Source organism: Vespa mandarinia, chromosome 6 (assembly GCF_050613455.1).
Source record: "Vespa mandarinia isolate Hongniang chromosome 6, ASM5061345v1, whole genome shotgun sequence".
Classification (NCBI taxonomy): domain Eukaryota; kingdom Metazoa; phylum Arthropoda; class Insecta; order Hymenoptera; family Vespidae; genus Vespa; species Vespa mandarinia.
In genome coordinates, this window is record NC_140815.1 from 3,516,457 (window position 1) to 3,539,840 (window position 23,384).

The 23,384-nt window shown below is 27.0% G+C and overlaps 5 protein-coding genes across 6 annotated transcripts; all 5 read right to left on the reverse strand.

Annotated features, from left to right (window-relative positions):
• Positions 1–325: 325 nt before the first annotated feature.
• On the reverse strand, positions 326–1,557 carry LOC118440928 (farnesol dehydrogenase-like). The gene is made up of 4 exons (XM_035864682.2): positions 1,456–1,557; positions 1,267–1,393; positions 995–1,121; positions 326–548 (listed from the first exon to the last, which is right to left on the reverse strand). The coding sequence occupies exons 1-4, from the start codon at positions 1,457–1,459 to the stop codon at positions 351–353; spliced, it is 456 nt and encodes a 151-aa protein (XP_035720575.2). The 5' UTR covers positions 1,460–1,557; the 3' UTR covers positions 326–350.
• A 3,775-nt stretch (positions 1,558–5,332) lies between these two features.
• LOC118440832 (farnesol dehydrogenase-like) lies at positions 5,333–7,231 on the reverse strand. 2 transcript variants are annotated; one of them, XM_085657596.1, is made up of 5 exons: positions 7,103–7,231; positions 6,392–6,563; positions 6,203–6,329; positions 5,918–6,047; positions 5,333–5,694 (listed from the first exon to the last, which is right to left on the reverse strand). In XM_085657596.1, the coding sequence occupies exons 2-5, from the start codon at positions 6,555–6,557 to the stop codon at positions 5,491–5,493; spliced, it is 627 nt and encodes a 208-aa protein (XP_085513722.1). In that variant the 5' UTR covers positions 6,558–6,563; positions 7,103–7,231; the 3' UTR covers positions 5,333–5,490. The 2 variants fall into 2 exon arrangements, with proteins under 2 accessions (XP_085513722.1, XP_035720353.2); XM_035864460.2 differs by having other exon boundaries at positions 6,987–7,230.
• Positions 7,232–7,894: 663 nt separating this feature from the next.
• LOC118440833 (farnesol dehydrogenase-like) lies at positions 7,895–9,936 on the reverse strand. Its single transcript, XM_035864461.2, has 5 exons — positions 9,689–9,936; positions 9,088–9,259; positions 8,899–9,025; positions 8,627–8,753; positions 7,895–8,182 (listed from the first exon to the last, which is right to left on the reverse strand). The coding sequence occupies exons 1-5, from the start codon at positions 9,818–9,820 to the stop codon at positions 7,985–7,987; spliced, it is 756 nt and encodes a 251-aa protein (XP_035720354.2). The 5' UTR covers positions 9,821–9,936; the 3' UTR covers positions 7,895–7,984.
• Positions 9,937–14,265: 4,329 nt separating this feature from the next.
• Positions 14,266–16,484, reverse strand: LOC118440835 (farnesol dehydrogenase-like). Its single transcript, XM_035864464.2, has 5 exons — positions 16,230–16,484; positions 15,564–15,735; positions 15,375–15,501; positions 15,099–15,228; positions 14,266–14,608 (listed from the first exon to the last, which is right to left on the reverse strand). Exons 1-5 carry the CDS (start codon positions 16,359–16,361, stop codon positions 14,420–14,422), a joined length of 750 nt encoding a protein of 249 aa, XP_035720357.2. The 5' UTR covers positions 16,362–16,484; the 3' UTR covers positions 14,266–14,419.
• Positions 16,485–18,481: 1,997 nt separating this feature from the next.
• On the reverse strand, positions 18,482–20,250 carry LOC146872940 (farnesol dehydrogenase-like). Its single transcript, XM_035864463.2, has 5 exons — positions 19,986–20,250; positions 19,414–19,585; positions 19,225–19,351; positions 18,956–19,085; positions 18,482–18,732 (listed from the first exon to the last, which is right to left on the reverse strand). The coding sequence occupies exons 1-5, from the start codon at positions 20,115–20,117 to the stop codon at positions 18,538–18,540; spliced, it is 756 nt and encodes a 251-aa protein (XP_035720356.2). The 5' UTR covers positions 20,118–20,250; the 3' UTR covers positions 18,482–18,537.
• Between the last annotated feature and the right edge of the window lie 3,134 nt (positions 20,251–23,384).

Sequence of the window (23,384 nt, forward strand, 5' to 3'; positions counted from 1 at the left end):
AGGAAACTTCCTTGTTCTGTAATAGTTACTAATGTTACATGTGTCTTTACTTAAATCGATCAGAAATCGTTTACTTTACTGTTCCTCTATATAAAACATCTTTTTTCGTAATACTTATTAAGGCCATTTAAAAAGTTCGTATATGTGTATATATACATGGATAAATTATATATAATTATACAATTATTTACATTATTAACATTAAAATTAAGGAAAAAATGTAGTCTCCATTTTCTCATATGATATAATTTTTAGTCAATTTCTAAAAAAATTATACTTTATTGTGTTTTGATAAAGATAATAACAATATAATATTTATCTTGAATATTATACATAATCTAATTATATATTTACACCGCATATTTAACTTCTCCGAATGGTCTAATAATCAATTCTGTAATGTGGACGCGTTGTGGGGTTCCAATTACGTAAATAATGGCATTTGCGACATCATTAGGTTCCAATGCATACAAAGACTTATACGACTCCTTTATGTTGAAGTTATTGGCCTGCATTATATTCGTAGATACTAATCCTGGACTGATACTCTGTAGTAATAAAAACGATTTTTAAGAAATAATAATTTTATATTTCATTATTTTTTTCGAAAGATTTTGAACCTTTTACATTAATGTGAGACTTTGAAGTTATCTGTATTTCTTAAATCTTGTATCAGTTTTAAAACAAAATTAATATTTGCCAACTATTAATTATATTTATTAATTCAATATAATATACTAATAATAATATATATTATATATGTATAATAATAATATACTTACAGGTACATTAATATAATACACATATAAATAATATATGTACATAGTATACTATATTAGATACATATATTAATATACTCTAATATTTATTAATATAATTTAATATAGCGTTAGCCCATAAGCTCACCATATATAATTCTTTTTGAATATGAAACAAAATTTGATTATAGAAAGTTAATCTCTTATTAAATATCTAATATTGCCATTATATTTACCGTCACTCGAATTTTGCTACCATGTAATTCCTTTTGTATGATCTCAGTAGCAGCAACAGAAGCGGATTTGGACGATGGGTAAAAGTTAAGTGTAAAACCCGGAAGATCAACGTTGTGTCCTAAGACACTACAATAAAAAAGGTATATAATATAAATATATACAAATATAAAAATTTACGAATTATTCTTATTGGCAATTATTGTGATTTATAAACAATTGATGATAACAACGATACGAAGAAAAAAATATTTAATAAAATTTATTAGCAAACCTGTTCATATTAACAATGTAACATTCCACGTTAGAATCTAACATCATTCTAGCGGCACGTTTACTACAATCAATTAAACCCAACACATTTATATCGAATAATTTTTTCCAATCAGGTCTAGATGAATCTGTTGAAAAGTCTCGTCAATATTATTAAACTAATTACTAATCCGCGTTATTATATTCATACCCATAAATTTGGCATCTGAGGAGACCCCAGCATTGTTCACCAGAATATGGATTGTTCCAAAATTATTCTTTGACAAAAATATTTTATAAAAGTCGCGTTCGTCGTTAGCAGGCTGATCAGTAGCGAAGTGGCTACTGTTCCCTTTTTCTTTTTTTTTTACCGGCGTTCTTTTTAAAACTCTACCCGAACGAATAGAAATTGACGTAATCGGAATAATTTGAAAAAGTATCGGGAAAGCAGACTCCGACTAGAAACTTAAGTACAAGATCGTGCGACATTTGAATCCTTCGCGATCATCTCCGGTTCTCTTTGACAAGCTATGGGATTACCATAATTCCAAAGCTTTTCTTCCTATCCGGCACTTTTCGAGCGACAGTCACAGAAACTTTAAGACGACTACAAGAACGTCAAAAGTGGTGGTCGTACCCGTGGTGAGGGCGCCGGTCTGGGCGACAGGTAAAAGCTGAAAGAAAGAAAAAGGAATGCCTTTATAGTAGATGGAGAAAGGAGAAAAGAGAGAAAGAGAGATTCAAGGTTTTGCCCTATCCTTGTAATCCATTTCTTTCACGTTATTCGTCCTCGAAGAAAACGGCGAAGGCCGTCCCGGAAGGACTGAGAAAACTTTTTCGCACGGATGGCAGATACGACAAGAAAGAAAGAGAGAGAAAGAGATCGTACAGTACTTTTGATAAATGGCAAACGAAGGCGCGCCTCAAACTATTCCGTTCCTTTCTTCCTTCCTTTCTTACTCTAGAGAATTTCCCTTTTAATCCATCAACGATCATGATTCGTTTCCCCTTTTCTCTTCCCTCTTCATCCTCGACATATATCTCTTTGGTGCTTCATAACACGCAAAAAAGCGGAGTGGATGTTGTCGTATGTTTTAGCGATTACGAACGATGAGCGCGATGTTAACCACCTTTCTCCATTTACAATGTAACTTTCGAATCATCCTTTTTCCAAAACAAAATATAACATGAATACGTTCTATGTCACCGACATAATAATCAATAAAAATTATCATTGAAGTAGACTAAAAATTTTTTCGTCGATCGACGAAAAATATAAGAACGAATAAAATTTATCTGCCTTAGAAAAAAAGGATATTCATTGACAATATATTTTTTTATAGTAAAGCAAAGACGAAATTTTGGTAAGAGAAGGTTCGTAATTTCGACGAAACTCCAACCGGATGGAAATAAAACCAAAATCGAAAATATCATCGTTTAACAATAACTGGCAGTATTAGTCGTCTTTCTATAAAGCTTGAAATAAAATTGTTCCCGCGGGTCGACGAAATCGATTTCTCGCCGAGATACGAATTTCTTTTCTCTTCCTTTTTGGACTCCTCGGATGCTTCATCTTCTTCTTCTTCTTAGACCAAGTCGCGATCTCTTTTAATTCTTTAATTAAAAGCTTAGACTTTCTTTGAAATAGATGCAAAGACGAGACGAAACAACCGAGACGCTGACCGCAAAATTGTAGCCAGTCGAGCGGATCATGGAAGAGGAATTTATCGAGGAAGGCTGCTTCGATTAAATTAAGCACCGGCTACATGTTTAATTATATCTCGCAGGCGTGTCCATCTACAGTGGCTTGCCATACCATGCTTCGATGGCGAAGTCAGTAGTTCTCCGCTTTGCGCTCAAACATTCTTTTTTGAATATAACTTGTCTGAGGTTGTACAAGCAATGTTTGTAATAGAATGTAAAAAGATGACGATATAAATTTTCTAAAAACTCTAGCTAGAAAAATAAGGCCAGATGAAATCGTGAACGCGAATAAACGGTGATAAATGTTTACGTATATATTGTAAAATGTGGAATAATTCGTTTTCTTGAAGTGTAAATTAAATAGTATCGTTCCTATATAATAGATTATCAAATATTAGAGATGACGAATGCTTGCCTTGTTCATTGATCGCAGCACACATCTAGCCTCCAATTGAAGCAAATGAAAAGTAAGTAAATGGCTACGGGGGCAAGTAAATGGGCAAGCGGTGCGGAACAAATATAGAGAAGGGAAGGGTTAACTACACAGGAGGCGGGGATAATATAAAAGAGGAGGGGCTAAACCACCTAGGGAGCGTGGCTAACTACCTAGGGGTGGCTGACCTATAAGGACAGAGGTCTATTTATGCAGCGGATGACTGTCTTGTATGCGCAAGGATTATATGCGCAGTAGATATCTGCGCAGTTGGAAGAAGTAACTGAGACGTGCCTGTCTGCGCAGGGCCAAAGTACCCAGGGGGTGGGGATAACTACCAAGAGGGCGTGGTCAAAGTACCCACAGGGCCGGGCTAACTTCTTGGGAGGACGTGGTCAAAGTACCCAGGAGACGTGGTCAAAGTGTCCAGGAGACGTGGTCAAAGTGCCCAGGAGACGTGGTCAAAGTACCCAGGAGACGTGGTCAAAGTACCCAGGAGGTGGGGTCAAAGTTGCCCAGGGCGGGACTAACTACCAAAGGGGCGGGGACAAAGTACCTAGACAGGAGGGAAAACTATTTCTAAATATAATTTCTTTATTAAAATTTTTTTATGTAAATTTTTCATTTAAATATTGTAATAACATCGGTATATGTTAATAATTTTAAAAATGCAAATATTTCGATTTCTTTTGCAACAAGATCCTAATGATAATGAAATAATTAAAATTTTTATAATAATTGTATTGATTTTATTTTAATTATTTGAAATAAGGAATAGATGATCTATTATTAGTCACCAATGTATAAAATAAAAAGATTAGAATCCCAAAAAAACTTTTCTTTCGTAATAAGAACACAACTATGAAATATTTTGTAAAGTAATTATTTTTCGATATATATAAATTAATACTTTCTTATAAAAAAAGGTCAACGTGCATTGATCAAATCTACTATTATTACATTTCAAAAAACCGAATTGATTTTTGCATGTTGTTTAGGAGTACACAAAAATTATCACTTATTCATAATGATCAAAGTTATTGCCGTCCTTGTTTATAATCATATATGATATTTACACATAACAGTTATATACCACATAATTGTATGACAACAATTATGTATAAATTAAGTTATTTCTACACCATCTATATTGTAATTATATTATACATGTAACAATTAGATACCTACAATTATTTTCCTATAAAATGATACATTTTATATATAAATATAACCATTGTTACTATATTCACAAATTTATAGTCTTCTATTGTTATATATATATATATATATATATATATATATATATACATATTTTGTGTGTATATATATATACACAAAAAAATAGCAAAATTAAAATTTTTCCAAACGTTTATTTTTTTTCTCGTAAAAGAGAATGATCGACGCATGAACAACCGCTGAAATTGTACAAGCAAGATCTGTTGGAGGCATCAAAACGAAGGGTGAACGAACTGATGAAGTCCTTGAACTTTGATAAAATCGAATAAGAGTACACAAAGCTTATCCCGCAGATAATTAAACACGCGTAAAGAAACATTTTTATATTAAACATGACCAGAAAAGGTCAACTTTTTCAATCTTTCTACTACCTCTAATTTTTTAGTTTAATTGAAAATTCTAAAACTCTATTGCATAATATGTTTAAATGTAACAACTATGTAATTCGTTGATATAGTATGCAAAGAAATATTCTCAACAATAATTGTTTTTTACATTATCTATATAATCGACAACATTCGAAAATGAAATTAATAATTCTAATGTATAATTGCTCAAAAATTCTCTCCAATTTTAATAATGCTCTCTATCTCACCAAGGTTTCGTTGAAAATTAATAGCTGGGCCAACATTAGTAAACAATGGAACAGATCGCCAACAGTCTTAATATCTATTACAATTTTTTATTGTAAGTAATAAGATAAATAACATTACTATTAATATAAACAATATGATTTTTATTTTCGCTTATAATGTAAATTTTTGTTAATTTTTATATTATTAAAAAAAAAATACTTTTATTGTACTTATTTTCACTAAGATAGAAGCAATATAATGCTTAGTTAAAATATTATATATTATTTCATGTTTAACACTAATATTTAACTTCTCCAAAAGGTCTAATTATCAATTCAGTAATATGAACGCGTTGTGGAGTTCCAATTAAATAAATAACAGCATTTGCGATATCATCAGCTTCCAATATTGGTAAATCCTTGATTGTGTCTACGTTGAAGTTATTGGCATTAAAGTTATTGGCATCGAAGATTTCCGTAGATACTAATCCTGGACTGATACTCTGTAGTATTACGAACAATTTTAATATATGTATATATACAATAATTTCGTTACTTTTTCTAATGATTTTTAATCCTCTATAATTCTATATAAGTGTAAAGTTATATTTATTTTTTAAATATTATTTCATTATTTTATAGTAACAATTGATATTAACATGAAACGAAATTTTATTATAGAGGGACAATTTAATATTAAATATACAACATTGACATTATATTTACCGTCACTCGAATCTTACTACCATGCAATTCCTTTTGTGTGATCTCAGTAGCAGCAACGGAAGCGAATTTAGATGCTGGGTAAAAGTTAAGACTACAATTTGGGAAAACATTTAGATAGTGTCCTGCGATACTGTAATAAAAAAATATATACTACAGATATGTGTATATATAATAATTTACGTTTTTTTACATTTAATTATTTTCATTATCAATTATTTTTATCTGTATACAATCGAAGATAAGAATGATAGAAAAAAAAATACTTAGTAAAATTTATTAGCTTACCTGTTTATATTAATAATATAACCTTCTATGTTAGAATCTAGCATCATTCTAGCGGCACGTTTAGTACAATCAATTAATCCCAACACATTGACATCGAATAATCTTTGCCAATCAGGTCGTGATGAATCTATGGGAAAATTTCATTAATTTTATTCAAGTAATTAAAAATCCATATTATTATATACATACTCATAAATTTGACATTTGAGGAGACCCCAGCATTGTTCACCAGAATATGTACTGTTCCAAAATTATTCTTGACCCATTCGAATGCTTGTTCGATACTTTCGGGCTTGGTAACATCACACTCGCAAGCATAGAACTTTCCTTTACCTTTCCCCTTGACATTCTGCATTTCGCTCTAATCAAAGATTTCTTCTTAATGTTTCGTTTAATAATATAAATATAATGATTCATATAAAGTTTTACATACAGTTTTTATTGAAATATTTAATTATATCAATATTATAATCGATTTTTTCTTATATTAAAATATACAATATAATTACGATCGTCTGTTTTCTAAAAATTTTAAATATGAATTAATTTGATTTTATGTTTATTGTGAAAGAATCATATTTATATTTCGTTTTTTAATACAACAATATTTATGTTTCCTGTATTAATAATTACTGATAGATGATAAAATAATTTTGCAAAAATAAATGCAAATTTCATCTAAATAGATAAAAGTGAACCAAATTTTAAATAGACAGTTCCTAAGACGAAAATTGTTTTTAATATTCTACAAGAGGACCATCCAATCAATTTTGGTAAAGTTTACCTCCATTTTCTCTTTTCTTCTAGCAAATCCAATCGTGAATATTCCATTTTGTACAAAAGCTTTCACTATTCCTAATCCTATGCCACTAGATGCACCAGTAACTATAGCTACTTTACCAGCCCAGCGTTCCATTTTTGTTTTCAATATCCAATCGCATTCAACAGAAAAAGGAAGAGCGTCAGGTGATGAGGAGAGACAGAGTTATCACGTTGAAGTTTCTTCTTGGAGTGATAGCAGTTCTAGTATGTTACTTTATTTACTCATACATTCACTGTGTAATTGATTACTCGAAGAGTGGGGAGCAAAGAACTACTATTCAAGGTTGGATTAGTGATTAAAAATGAGATAAAAAAAGAAGTTATGTAATTGTAAAATCGAGATACTTATGATTATAGATACACACACAGATAACATCATATAATTATGATATGATAATGCAATAATTATGAAGTGGAAAAACATTCCTTATAAAATGATCTTATTTTAAATAAATAGATATATTACATATATTCAGATTGATTAAAAATAATTTATTTTTTTATTTGAATCGTTTAGAAATAACTTCTTTTTTCTGTAATACGTAATAATATTATATAATTGTGCATTCTTATAAATTCGAAATCATAGTTATTCTATCCTCTCGTTTGAAGAAAACTTCCTTGTTCTGTAATAGTTACTAATGTTACATGTGTCTGTACTTAAATCGATCAGAAATCGTTTACTTTACTGTTCCTCTATATAAAACATCTTTTTTCGTAATACTTATTAAGGCCATTTAAAAAGTTCGTATATGTGTATATATACATGAATAAATTATATATAATTATACAATTATTTACATTATTAACATTAAAATTAAGGAAAAAATATAGTCTCCATTTTCTCATATGATATAATTTTTAGTCAATTTCTAAAAAAATTATACTTTATTGTGTTTTGACAAAGATAATAACAATATAATATTTATCTTGAATATTATACATAATCTAATTATATATTTACACCGCATATTTAACTTCTCCGAATGGTCTAATAATCAATTCTGTAATGTGGACGCGTTGTGGGGTTCCAATTACGTAAATAATGGCATTTGCGACATCATTAGGTTCCAATGCATACAAAGACTTATACGACTCCTTTATGTTGAAGTTATTGGCCTGCATTATATTCGTAGATACTAATCCTGGACTGATACTCTGTAGTAATAAAAACGATTTTTAAGAAATAATAATTTTATATTTCATTATTTTTTTCGAAAGATTTTGAACCTTCTACATTAATGTGAGACTTTGAAGTTATCTGTATTTCTTAAATCTTGTATCAGTTTTAAAACAAAATTAATATTTGCCAACTATTAATTATATTTATTAATTCAATATAATATACTAATAATAATATTTATTATATAAATATAATAATAATATACTTATATGTATATTAATATAATACACATATAAATAATATATGTACATAGTATACTATATTAGATACATATATTAATATACTCTAATATTTATTAATATAATATAATATCGTTAGCCCATAAGCTCACCATATATAATTCTTTTTGAATATGAAACAAAATTTGATTATAGAAAGTTAATGTCTTATTAAATATCTAATATTGCCATTATATTTACCGTCACTCGAATTTTGCTGCCATGTAATTCCTTTTGTATGATCTCAGTAGCAGCAACAGAAGCGGATTTGGACGATGGGTAAAAGTTAAGTGTAAAACCCGGAAGATCAACGTTGTGTCCTAAGACACTACAATAAAAAAGGTATATAATATAAATATATACAAATATAAAAATTTACGAATTATTCTTATTGGCAATTATTGTGATTTATAAACAATTGATGATAACAACAATACGAAGAAAAAAATATTTAATAAAATTTATTAGCAAACCTGTTCATATTAACAATGTAACATTCCACGTTAGAATCTAACATCATTCTAGCGGCACGTTTACTACAATCAATTAAACCCAACACATTTATATCGAATAATTTTTTCCAATCAGGTCTAGATGAATCTGTTGAAAAGTCTCGTCAATATTATTAAACTAATTACTAATCCGTGTTATTATATTCATACCCATAAATTTGGCATCTGAGGAGACCCCAGCATTGTTCACCAGAATATGGATTGTTCCAAAATTATTCTTGACCCATTCGAATGCTTGTTCGATACTTTCGGGCTTGGTAACATCACACTCACAAGCATAGAACTTTCCTTTACCTTTTCCCTTAACATTCTGCATTTCGCTCTAATCAAAGATTTGTTCTTAATGTCTCATTTAATAATATAAATGTAATGATTCATATAAAGTTTTACATACAGTTTTTATTGAAATATTTAATTATATCAATATTATAATCGATTTTTTCTTATATTAAAATATACAATATAATTACGATCGTCTGTTTTCTAAAAACGTAAAATATGAATTAATTTGATTTCATGTTTAGCGTGAAAGAATCATATTTATACTTTGTTTTTTAATACAACAATATATATGTTTGCTAGTTTAATAATTTCTGACGGACGATAAAATTATTTTGTAAAAATAATGCAAATTTCATGTAAACCGAAAAAAGTGAACAAATTTTTAAATGGCATGTTCTTAAAGATTTTGACGAAAATTGTTTTTAATACTCTACAGGAGAAACATCCAATAAATTTTGATAAAGTTTACCTGCATTTTCTCTTTTCTTCTAGCAAATCCGATCACGACTACATCATTTTGTACAAGAGCTTTTGCTATTGCTAATCCCATTCCACTAGATGCACCAGTAACTATAGCTATTTTACCAGCCCAACGTTCCATTATTGTTTACGTTTTCAATAACTATTTTTATTAAATAGAAAAAAAAGAGAGAGATAGAGATAGGAATGATGTCTCGTTGAAGTTTCTTTCTCGACTAATCGCAGTTCTTGTATGTCACTTTATTTAATCATACAATCATTCTTGAATGATTTTCTCGAAAAAACAGATACAAAGAATCATTATCCGAGATTACGTTGAAGATGAAAAAGAAATAAAGAAGGATATGATGTAACTAGAAAATTGCAATCCTTTTATTTGTATTCGTATACATTGCTAATATCGCTTAATTATGATATTATGATGATGAAATAAATAAATTATGAAAGAAATAAAATATGCGATCGCTTATAAAATGTTCATCTTCTTCTTTTAAATGCATAGTCATGTTACCTCTCTTTTTATTGTTATTGATTAGAAATCATTTATTCTTTTATTCATTCATTTAGAATTTTTGTATTTCGAAGTTTCAAGGCCATTAGAAAATTTCCACAGTTATTTATTAATTTGAAGATATTTTTCAATTTAAGAATAGAAATTTATACATTAAAAAACATTAAATACAATGTACTTAGTTCTTAAGAAGTTCTTCGTAAATTTTTTTATAAAGAATTGTGAATTAATTATTAATAGAACTTAATAATTAATTATTAAGAAAATTCTTTCTTCATCCTTCAAGCTTTGAGTTCGAGATATAATTTAAATTCCATGTAAATTGTAGATACGACGACTATTGATAATATAAAAATAATATTCTACAACCTATTATTCTTCGATAAAAAAGTAATTCGATTTTTAATTAATTATTAATTCATATCAATTTTCTAAATCGAAAGCAATCTAATTTTATTTGCTAACATATTTTAATCTATAAACGAACGATGATGATAATAATAATATGAGAAAAGAAATATTTGATAAAATTCATTATCAAATCTCATTCATTAACAATGTTAGAATCTAACATTATTCTAACGGGACGTTTGGATGCTAATCGATATATGCTAACACATTGATGTTGAATAATCTTTGCCGATCAGATCTGGATGAATCTATCGAAAAATTTCATTAATTTTATCCAAATAATTACAAATCCATATTATTATATTCATAACCATAAATTTAGTATCTATGTCGACCGCAGCATTATTCACGAGAATATAGACTATTTCAAAATTATTCTTGACCCATTGGAAAGGTTATTCGATATTTTTGATCTTGGTGACGTTCGAAATTTTTCACAATAAAACTTTCCGGCATCTTTTCCCTTAATTTTCTATATATCTATCTAATAAAAAATCCATAGTTTATAAGAATTTCTATGAAAATAGTTTTCAATATTTTACGCGGACCATTCAATAAATTTTAATCAAATGACTGATAAACACACTCTTATTATCTATCGAATTTTTCGTTTACAATCATTATTTCTTCGTGCAAATCGTACAACCACACAGTTATTTAATACAAAAACTTTCGCAATGGCCAATCCGATTCCAGAAAAAGTGCTAGTCACGATCGCAATTTTTCTTTTTAAATGATCTTAGCTATTCGATATTTTTTATTCGTTTCCTCTCATTTAGAATTCCAACTTTAATTTGTTGCACGTATGTTATATAATCGGTTACAATCTATACATCATTACTACCATGAAAATGATAAATATTATTGTAATATCATGTATTCTCTTATATAATAAGAATTCATTTAAATAATTGTAGAATATTTTTTGCATTTGACATTTTATTTTATACAATATTAATCAACACAATATCACAATATTAATCGAAGAATATATTAAATTATAATATTTATATCGTAAGATTCATGTTCTTACAGATTTTCGTTTGTTATTAAGTATAAATGAAAATATTTCGAAATCTTTGAAATGAAATCTTGTAGAGACTTGGAAAAGAAAAAAACACTATTTCTAAATGTAATTTATTCTTTATTAAAATTTTTTTATGTAAATTTTTCATTTAAATATAACATCGGTATATGTTAATAATTTTAAAAACGCAAATATCTCGATTTCTTTTGCAACAAGGTCCTAATGATAATGAAATAATTAAAATTTTTATAATAATTGTATCGATTTTATTTTAATTATTTGAAATAAGGAATAGATGATCTATTATTAGTCGCCAATGTATAAAATAAAAAGATTAGAATCCCAAAAAAACTTTTCTTTCGTAATAAGAACACAACTATGAAATATTTTGTAAAGTAATTATTTTTCGATATATATAAATTAATACTTTCTTATAAAAAAAGGTCAACGTGCATTGATCAAATCTACTATTATTACATTTCAAAAAACCGAATTGATTTTTGCATGTTGTTTAGGAGTACACAAAAATTATCACTTATTCATAATGATCAAAGTTATTGCCATCCTTGTTTATAATCATATATGACATTTACATATAACAGTTATATACCACATAATTGTATGACAACAATTATGTATAAATTAAGTTATTTCTACACCATCTATATTGTAATTATATTATACATGTAACAATTAGATACCTACAATTATTTTCCTATAAAATGATACATTTTATATATAAATATAACCATTGTTACTATATTCACAAATTTATAGTCTTCTATTGTTATATATATATATATATATATATATATATATATATATACATATTTTGTGTGTATATATATATATACACAAAAAAATAGCAAAATTAAAATTTTTCCAAACGTTTATTTTTTTTTCTCGTAAAAGAGAATGATCGACGCATGAACAGCCGCTGAAATTGTACAAGCAAGATCTGTTGGAGGCATCAAAACGAAGTGTGAACGAACTGATGAAGCCCTCGAACTTAGATAAGAACGAATAAGAGTACACAAAGCTGCCATATATTAATGTCAAGATTAACGCAGATAGAAATAGACGTGGAAATAATCTTTACCTTGACAAAAGTCGAAATCTTCCTTTACTACTTTTTCTTCTTCTTACCAATTATTGCGTCGTGATAATTTGCGTTTCTAGATATGCGTCTTGCATCAGATTAGCGATGATAATTGACTTGCACGGAGAATTTCCCCCATCTCTTCCTTGTCGTCAGATCTATAGATCCACTGGTAGTGATGAATAAAGGCGGTGCCATTAGGCTAGAATATCGTTGAAAGCCGCAGTAAAATACCGCTCCCGCAAATTAATGAAAGAACACGCGTTGTTTTAAAGGATTCCGTAAGGCTCACAAGATAAATGCGCGATAATAAATATTGCGCGAATTGAAGCTATCATAGTTTATTTGATGAAATAAGATACAATTGTTTATATATTTTGTGTAATGATGTGTAGTTAGTTGTACTGGCTATTTCTGAAGAAGTGATAGCAAGTAATGTTTAATTAGACTCGAAAATCTAAATGTCGTAAGTCTGAAGGACATAGTTTGACTGATTTTTTGACATCTTTAGAATTATCCACGAAGATTCTAATGAAATTACGAAAGGAAATAAAAAGAATGGAGTTGAAATATGATCTGAGCAGAGAAAGGAAAGGAATAAATGCCTATTGGTCAGAGGGGAAGGGATCAGGATAATTCGTTGGAATGTTGAAACATTCACATGTGTGCCTTATTATTCTAATGATCGTATAGATTAAAAGGTGTCAATGGCTACTTCAAGCTTAAGCGCCAAACAATCATTGGCTCGTCCCACTTAGGCATCTACTTTCACTATTTATTTGTTGCCCGGTTCGATATTTTATTGAAAACTAGATACTTGATTAAAAATGCCTAAGCTCAGATAAAGGTGACAATGTGTTCTTTATCTATGCATTTTCTTAGCGAGTATACAACAAGTTCCTAAGGGCAGATATTTCTAATTATGATATATGATCCTTAGAAAAAGTTCTGTGAACAATTTGGAGGGACGCCGCACGTGTGCGTCAATATCAATTTTACTCTTGATATCGTAATAATTTGAAAGAGCACGTTCTTTTTTTATCTTGTTTAAATAACCACATATAAATACATTTTGTATTCTTTCTCTTATCTCGCAGATAATTAAACACGCGTAAAGAAACTTTTTTTTATCAATGATGACCAGAAAAGGTCAACTTTTTAAATCTTTCTACTATCTCTAATTTTTTAGTTTAATTAAACATTCCAAAAACTCTATTGCATAATATGTTTAAATGTAAAAATTCGTTGACATAGTATGCTAAGAAATTTTCTCAACAATAATTGTTTTTTACGTTATCTATATAATCGAAAATATTCGAAAATGAAATTAATAATTCTAATGTATAATTGCTCAAAAATTCTCTCCAATTTTAATAATGTTCTCTATCTCACCAAGGTTTCGTTGAAAATTAATAGCTGGGCCAGCATTGGTAAACAATGGAACAGATCGCCAACAGTCTTAATTTCTATTACAATTTTTTATTGTAAGTAATAAGATTAGTAACATTACCATTAATATAAATAATATGATTTTTATTTTCGCTTATAATGTAAATTTTTGTAAATTTTTACATTATTAAAAAAAAAAAATACTTTTATTGTATTTATTTTCACGAAGATAGAAGCAATATAATGCTTAGTTAGAATATTATATATTATTTCATGTTTAACACTAATATTTAACTTCTCCAAAAGGTCTAATTATCAATTCAGTAATATGAACGCGTTGTGGAGTTCCAATTACATAAATAACAGCATTTGCGATATCATCAGGTTCTAACGCTGGCATATCCTTAAGGAGGTTTACGTTAAACTTACTGACCTCGAAGATTTCTGTAGATACATATCCTGGACTGATACTCTGTAGTATTAAAAACAATTTTAAATAAACAGTAATTTCACCATTCTTTTTAAAGATTTTTAACCCTCTAGAATTCTATATAAGTTCAAAGTCATTTATATTGTTTAAATTTATATTATATATGTATATATTTATATATTTATATATTTATAATATATTTATTATATTTATATATTATATTATATTATATTTATATATTTATATATTATAATATATATTTATATATTTATATATAATTATATATATATATATATATATATATATATATAATTAGTACATATATATACACTATAATAAATTATATATAAATATATTAATATAGTATATACTATATGATATTAATACAATCTTAATTACTTAATAATATAATATACTATAGTAATTATAGTATATAAGTTAACATGATATAATTCTTTTTTAAACATGAAACTAAATTCGATTATAGAGGGTTAACTTATTGATAAAGATATAAGATTGACATTATATTTACCGTCACTCGAATCTTACTACCATGCAATTCCTTTTGCATGATCTCAGTAGCAGCAACGGAAGCAAATTTGGACGCTGAATAAAAGTTAACACTAAATTCCTTGGATCCAATTACATTGTGTCCAGCGATACTTCAACAAAAAAATTGTATACTGTTGATACATGTATATAAAAAAATTTATGAGTGATAGTCATTATCATATATTTTTATCTTTATACAATCGATGATAAGAATAATACGAAAAAAAAAAATACTTAGTAAAATTTATTAGCAAACCTGTTCATGTTAATAATATAACTTTCCACGTCAGAATCTAACATCATTCTAGCGGCACGTTTGGTACAATCGATAAATCCTAACACATTGATATCGAATAATCTTTTCCAATCAGATCTAGATGAATCTATAAAAAAATTTCATTAATTTTATCCAAGTAATTAAAAATCCATTTTATTATACTCATACCCATAAATTTGGAACTTATGAGGATTCCAGCATTATTCACCAAAATATGAACAGTTTCAAAATTATTCTTCACCCATTGAAACGCTTGTTCGATACTTTCGGGTTTGGTGATGTCACACTCGCATGCATAGAATTTTCCTTTACCTTTTCCCTTAACATTCTGCATCTCGGTCTAATAAAAAATTTGTTCTTAATGTTTCGTTTAATAATAAAAATTTAATAATCCATATAAAGTATTACAAATTGTTCTCATCGAAGCCTCTAATTATATTAATTCTAAAATCGATTTTTTCTTATATTAAAAGAAACAATATAATTTGAATCTGCTTCTTTCTAAAAATATAAAATATGAGTCTAATCGAATTCATATTTAACAAAAAAGAATTGTATTTATACTTCATCTTTTAATAGAACAATATTTATGTTATGTTTATTAGAACAATATATAACATAAAATATTATGTTATGTTTAATAGAACAATATTTCTGCTGATAGATTGATTAATTTCTGACGGATGATAAAATAATTTTGTAAAAATAATGCGAATATCATGTAAACAAACAAAAGTGAACAAATTTTTAAATGGCACGTTCTTAAAGATTTTGACGAAAATTGTTTTTAATATTCTACATGAGGACCATCCAATAAATTTTGATAAAGTTTACCTCCATTTTCTCTTTTCTTCTAGCAAATCCAATCGTGAGTATTCCATTTTGTACAAAAGCTTTTGCAATTGCTAATCCGATTCCACTAGATGCCCCAGTAACTATAGCTATTTTACCAGCCCAGCGTTCCATTTTTATTCAAATTTACTTTAATAATTAATTACAATTGTACCTAAATAGGAAGAGAGAAAGAGAGAGAGAGAGAAAAGATTAGATATCTCGTTGAAGTTTCTTTCACGACTGATCACAGATAGAAGATTATACTTCTTTTTCATACAATAGCACCTTAGATATTTAGAAGGGGAAATGACAAATCATTATTTCAGATTACGTCGCAAATATTGAAGAAAACATAGAATGTAAGAAAAAAATTTACGTTTTTCGACTTGTAAACAAATAAATTGCTAAGATCACGTAATTGTATTATACAGTAATTATAATAAAATGGAGAAAAAATGGAATTATTTATAAACTTATATTACTTTTTATTTAAACGCATAATCATTTTATATATATATATACATTTAGATTAAAAAACAATTTACTCTTCTGTTTCTTTATTTAAAATTTCTTTTTTTTTGAGATGCGATGGTCATTTGAAAAGCTTATGACATTTTCCATTTTAAGATACGTATTACTTTATGAATTTATATATTTAAAAAAGAGTCGTGTATTTTCTGAATGTATAAAATATTGTTATTTTTATTTTTATTTTTTTTTCTCTACCTTTTTTGTCTTTCTCTCTTACTATCGCGTTTTTCTTTAATTTTTATAAAACTTTAATATAAACTATTTTAAAATTTCCATGATGAAATAAAACTGATAAGTATGAATGAGTGTAAGAATGATAATAAAATTTATTTCTCCTTGAAAGATACAAATCTGATAAGCTATTAATATAATTCAAGACTTCTTTTTAACGATTTATATCATTTTCTTTAATTAGTGGATTCATTTTTACCTTAATAATAATCTAAATAAACTTGTAAAGTTTTCAATAAAGTATAGATTATACAAATAAAAATCGTAGATTTTTCGACAAAAAGAAAAATAATAAAAAAATAAAACAAACAAATCATCTGCATTTTTATTCTTTATAAGAATACATAATTATCAAAGATAATATTGAATTGGATTCGAGAGTAATACAATCAAAATGTATATGTAAAATTATTTCTAATAAAAATTATAATTTATACAAATAAAATCCGTGGTGTTATTGAAACATATTAAAATAATAAAAAAAAATATGTATAATAAATCATCAGAAGTCATGCAGTTAAAACAAACATAAATAATTCTTTTTAACTTCTCCAAAATGAAGCTCAGAAACTCGACAAAGATCAAACTGGTGAACGTAAAGCAAACTGCAACCAAGGTCACTGAAACTAGACTTAGGCCAAGGTTTACACGTACAGAAATAGACGTGCAAAGAAAACTCATCAAGATTCATATTGACGAAGTCCGGTATCTTTCCTTCTTACTTCTCTTTTTTCTTTTAATTATTTATAAAATATCATTCATATTATGATAATTTTAAAAAACATATTCTTATTTTATCTTTCTTCAATAGATACGTATATTTTCATTCTGTTTTGTTTTTCTTATTTTTGACAGAAAATAAAACATACTTAAGAAAAATATTTGTTATTATCGACAATAAAGATCATGAGATAACAAGATAAGTTTAAGAAGAGATAAGATAACCACATCTTAACTTTCTATAATTTAGATAAAAACTTTATATCGTCACGTTATTACATAAAATGGTTAAGGAATGAAAACTATTCGGAAAAACATCGAATTATTTCTCTTCTACTAAATATTCTCTAATGTTTTTTCTTCTGATATTACGTTGCAGTACGTTGCGACGTACTGCAACGATTGCGTAACTCGTTACATGAGAAATTTTCTACCTAAGAAATGTTCTGATCAACGATCGTCTCTTACGTTATTTATATAATTGAAAATATTTTGAATTAAAATTAATAATTATAATACACTAAAGAATTCTTTATAAATTAAATAATGATCTCTACCTTACCAACGTCTCATTGGAAACAGATTATAGCGCCGATATTGGTAAAAAGGGGAATTAACAGTCGCAAAACAATTCTTAAAACAATTTTTTAGATAATAGTTATTATTATAAATAATACAATTAGGTAAATAATATTATCTTTTTTCTTTTCAATGATATTATTTTTAGTCGAAATTAGTATCATTGAAAAAATTGTATTTTTATCGTCTTTTGGCGAAGATAATAACAATATAATATTTAATTAAAATATTATATATTATTTCATGTTTAACACTTATATTTAACTTCTCCAAAAGGTCTAATAATCAATTCAGTAATATGAACACATTGCGGAGTTCCAATTACATAAATAACAGCATTTGCGATATCATCAGCTTCCAACATTGGTAAATCCTTGATTGTGTCTACGTTAAAGTTATTGGCATCGAAGATTTCCGTAGATACTAATCCTGGACTGATACTCTGTAGTATTACGAACAATTTTAATATATGTATATATACAATAATTTCGTTACTTTTTCTAATGATTTTTAATCCTCCATAATTCTATATAAGTTTAAAGTTATATTTATTTTTTAAATATTATTTCATTATTTTATAGTAACAATTGATATTAACATGAAACGAAATTTTATTATAGAGGGACAATTTATTATTAAATATACAACATTGACATTATATTTACCGTCACTCGAATCTTACTACCATATAATTCCTTCTGTGTGATATCAGTAGCAGCAACGGAAGCAAATTTGGACGCTGAGTAAAAGTTAAATGTATAACCCGGAAAAAAAATTATATCCTGTCCTGCGATACTGTAGTAAAAGAAAAAGTATACGAGCACATATAAAAAATTTACGAGTGATAGTCATTATCACTTATTTTTATCTGTATACAATAGAAGATAAGAATGATAGAAAAAAAAAAAATACTTAGTAAAATTTATTAGCTTACCTGTTTATATTAATAATATAACCTTCTATGTTAGAATCTAGCATCATTTTAGCGGCACGTTTGGTACAATCGATATATCCTAACACATTCACATCGAATAATCTTTTCCAATCAGATCTAGATGAATCTATAGAAAAGTTTCATTAAGTTTATCCAAATAATTACTAATTCACATTATTATATTTATACCCATAAATTTAGAATTTATGACGACTCCAGCATTATTCACCAAAATAGGAACAGTTTCAAAATTATTTTTGACCCATTCAAATGCTTGTTCAATACTGTCAGGTTTGGAAACATCACACTCGAATGTATAGAACTTTCCTTTATTTTTTCCCTTAACATTCTGCATCTCGCTCTGATAAGAAATTTATAATGCTATATTAATTGATAAGTATATCTTAATACTACATTATCTTAAATAATATGGTATAGTTATATTATATCAATTATAATATATATATATATATATATATATTATACATATATATAATACGTATATGTATATAATACTATAATATTACTTCTAATACTATATAATTTATAGATTAATTTACAATTTTATAGAAATAATTACTAAATATTAATAATTATTATAAAAATTCTAGAGAAAACAATGTAATGACCTTGTATAAAACTATGAATATATTAAATTTATCATCTAAATAACGTATAACTTAATTTGTACAATCGAAATGAATTTAAAAAATAAAATAAACCAAAAAAAAAAAAGAGAGAAAAGTCAATGAAAAATATACCTGCATTTTACTTTTCCTTCGTGCAAATCCTATCACGACAACATCATTTTGTACAAGAGCTTTCGCTATTGCTAATCCTATTCCACTGGAAGCACCAGTAACTATAGCTATTTTACCAATCCAATGTTCCATTTTTTTTTAAAGTTTTCAATAATTAATCACGTTGAACAGAAATAGGTAGAGACAGGTAGACACTGAGTAAGAGAGAGAGAGAGAGAGAGAAAGAGAGAGAGAGAGAGAGAGAAAGAGAGAGAGAGAGAGAGAAGGAGAGAGAGAAAGAGATATCACGTTGAAGTTTCTTCCTCGACTGATTGTTGATATAGTATGTTACTTTATTTAATCCTATCATGCTTTTATAATTTGCCCAAAAAGTGAGAAGTAAAAAATTATTATTCAAGGTCATATTGCAAATAAAATAGGAAACAAAAATGGATATGATGTAACTTGAAAATTAGAATTGTGTTAAGTCATATACATTGCTAATTTATATGACTGATGATTGTATAATTATATTATAATGCAATTATTTAGAATGAGTAATGTCATCCTTTCTTTTTTTTTAAATATGTTATAATAAATATTTTAATCATTTTATATGTATATGTATTCGCATTAGAAATAATTTGTTATTCTACTAGAATCATTTATAGGAAATTTTTTTTTGTGTTTTAATTCATACTAATATCACATTTGTATATTCGTATCGATTAGAAATCATTTAGTGTTCTGTTCTCTTATTTATCTTTCTTTTTCGAAATACTTTGATATGGTCAATTAAAAAGTTTGGGGCTTTTTTCATTTTCAAATATATTTCTCTTTATGAATGGAAATTAAACATTAAAAATAAAAAAGATAAAAGAGGCCAAGCGCTTTTCAAATGTAAAAAATTTAGTTATTTTTATATTCATTTTTACTCTCTCTCTCTCTCTCTCTCTCTCTCTCTCTGGTTTTTATCTTTTTTCTAAAATTTTAAAAATGAACTACGTTAAAATTTAAATGACAAAAAAGATTGATAACTATAAGTGAGTTAAAATGATTACTTCAGACTTCTTAAAAGATAAAATACTGATATATTATTAATATAATTCAAACCTTTTCGTTATCGTTTTGTATAATTTCTTTTGATTAGAATAGTACATTGTCATTCTTTTTTTATCACAATAATAAGTCAAGTACAGAAGGTTTCCTATAAATTTTAATTTACATAAATGAAAAGCTTGGTTTTTTCAATAAAAAAATTATAAAAAATGCAAAGGGCAACTTATCTTTATTTTTTTACGTAAATTATACGTAAACATATACAATTATTAAATATAATATTGGATTGGCCAATAAGCAATGTCAAAAATCGTAGTATCTATTTTTTATTTAAATAAATAATATTACATTTGATATATATATATATAAATGCAATAAATAATAAATATATATATAAATGCATGTATATAACATGGATATAAACAAATATATTTACAGATCAAATACTATTCCATAAAATTCAACATTTCTTGTCGAAACAATATATAATAAATCATCGAAAGCCATGCAACTAAAACAAGCATAAATATTTTTTTTTAACTACTTCAAAGTCTCAAAGTAAATTTTCACAAAAAAAAAAAAATCCTTCAACGTTCCTTTTCAAGAGTAACAAGACCGTGAAAGGACTTGGCCGAGGTCAAAGTTCGATACCGTGGGTGTACGGATTTGAAATGGGAACACGGTTGAGTTTAACGAACTTTCTGCGTGAGAAAAAAGAAACTTGCAAGTGAAATCTTCTCGAATAAGGAATACAGACATCTTCATTATTCTTTTCTTTTTTTTTTCTTTTTCTGTTTGTCATGTCATTCGAGTTTAATAAAAAAAAAAAAAGAAAAAAAAAAAAGAAAAAAAAGGAAAAAAAAGGAAAAAAAAGAAAAAAAAAGAAACAAAAAGGGACAAAAAAAGAAAAAAATACCATTTACGGAAACAAGTCAACAGTATTAAGCAAATTCTAACGGATTAACAGAAAATTGGAGAACTATGTTTGATTCCAGTTTAGAAAGTCATAATATCAAAACGACTCTAAGATTATTCTTACGCTTTTGGTTTAATTATTTTATTTTATTTATTTACTTAACATCCCGGAGTAATCAGATAAAGAGCCGATTATGTGAAAGGCAATTCTAAATGTAATTGTTAGTGAAATAAAACGTGATGACACGAAATAATGTCTCAAATAGAAATACGAAGACTTCGTGAAAAAGACTTTTAATGATTTTATACAAAAGTAATATTTTTTTATTATAACATTTCACGAGATAATCGCGTATCAAAAAAGGAAACAACTGAATGATGGTACGCACAAGTAAACATTTTGTAGAAAAAAAAAAAAAAAAAAAAAAAAATGAAAAGTAGTAAAAAAATCACCGATCAAGACGTAACAAGGAAGAACCATATTTCTCGATTTCAATAAATTTTAAAAAGCACAATTAAGTTTTACGCGTCGTAAAAAGAAAAAATATATCAAGACAAGTGAAAAGATGACGTAAGATGATTTCGACTTCCAGAATCTCCTTTTAATAAAAATTTCACCATAATGCCAATCGATCCGATAAGGAATAATAAACGAGCTTACATAGACACTCTCTCTCTCTCTCTCTCTCTCTCTCTCTCTCTCTCTCTCTCTCTCTCGCATGATCATACCATCGATCCTCGTCTATTACTATCACCCGAGTTCTTTACATCTTACGATGAGTTACTATTACTACGAAACACTCTTCTAATTCGATGTATAAATTATTTCATGAAACATGGCTATCAATCATCGATAATATACTAAATCTTAGTTCAAAGCTTTTCGTAACGATTTTCGTGAAAAAAATAAACGAAAAAAAAGAAAAAGAAACTAATAATAATAATAATGATAACAATAATAATGTAAAAGTGATTCTGTCAAAATAAATTGAGAGACTTGACATCGAATTGATTTATTGACAAACTAAAATTCCCGGAAACGTAGAAAACTCACATAATTACAATTAAAATTGTTAGTATATGTATTTCTCACAGGATTATGTTCGTAAAAAATGTAGATTTCAATCGATTCACATTCCGGAAGATGTCGAGAGATGTGCTTTCTTTTTCATCCTTGTTATAATAAATTGCGAATCGTTATTGTTATTGTTATTGTTTTTTCTTCTTTTCTTTTTTCTTTTTTCTTTCTTTCTTCTTTTTTTTTTTTTTTTATTATTTACGCCATGCAGAGAAAATGATCCTTTCTCGTTCATTTTCCTTATTATCTTCCCGAGAAATCGGTAATTCGTATTACTTATATGTATACATATATGTATATGTGTACGTACGTTCCTTTTGTATATCGCAGTTTGATTACGAACCATTGAATTTGTTATTTAATAAGAA

Excerpts from the sequence above, each read along its gene's own strand:
- LOC118440928 (XM_035864682.2), bottom strand. Across the intron at positions 1,122-1,266 it reads TACATTGTTAATATGAACAG|TGTCTTAGGACACAACGTTG; the intron begins GTTTGCTAATAA and ends TTTTTATTGTAG. Across the intron at positions 549-994 it reads GTAGCAAAATTCGAGTGACG|AGTATCAGTCCAGGATTAGT; the intron begins GTAAATATAATG and ends TTATTACTACAG.
- LOC118440835 (XM_035864464.2), bottom strand. The coding sequence starts at position 16,361 with ATGGAACGCTGGGCTGGTAAAATAGCTATAGTTACTGGGGCATCTAGT. Across the intron at positions 15,736-16,229 it reads GAAGAAAAGAGAAAATGGAG|ACCGAGATGCAGAATGTTAA; the intron begins GTAAACTTTATC and ends ATTTTTTATTAG. Across the intron at positions 15,229-15,374 it reads TATATTATTAACATGAACAG|TATCGCTGGACACAATGTAA; the intron begins GTTTGCTAATAA and ends TTTTTGTTGAAG.
- LOC118440832 (XM_035864460.2), bottom strand. The coding sequence starts at position 7,118 with ATGGAACGCTGGGCTGGTAAAGTAGCTATAGTTACTGGTGCATCTAGT. Across the intron at positions 6,564-6,986 it reads GAAGAAAAGAGAAAATGGAG|AGCGAAATGCAGAATGTCAA; the intron begins GTAAACTTTACC and ends ATCTTTGATTAG. Across the intron at positions 6,048-6,202 it reads TATATTATTAATATAAACAG|TATCGCAGGACACTATCTAA; the intron begins GTAAGCTAATAA and ends TTTTTATTACAG.
- LOC118440833 (XM_035864461.2), bottom strand. The coding sequence starts at position 9,820 with ATGGAACGTTGGGCTGGTAAAATAGCTATAGTTACTGGTGCATCTAGT. Across the intron at positions 9,026-9,087 it reads CTCAGATGCCAAATTTATGG|ATTCATCTAGACCTGATTGG; the intron begins GTATGAATATAA and ends ACTTTTCAACAG. Across the intron at positions 8,754-8,898 it reads TACATTGTTAATATGAACAG|TGTCTTAGGACACAACGTTG; the intron begins GTTTGCTAATAA and ends TTTTTATTGTAG.
- LOC146872940 (XM_035864463.2), bottom strand. The coding sequence starts at position 20,117 with ATGGAACATTGGATTGGTAAAATAGCTATAGTTACTGGTGCTTCCAGT. Across the intron at positions 19,086-19,224 it reads TATATTATTAATATAAACAG|TATCGCAGGACAGGATATAA; the intron begins GTAAGCTAATAA and ends CTTTTACTACAG. Across the intron at positions 18,733-18,955 it reads GTAGTAAGATTCGAGTGACG|AGTATCAGTCCAGGATTAGT; the intron begins GTAAATATAATG and ends GTAATACTACAG.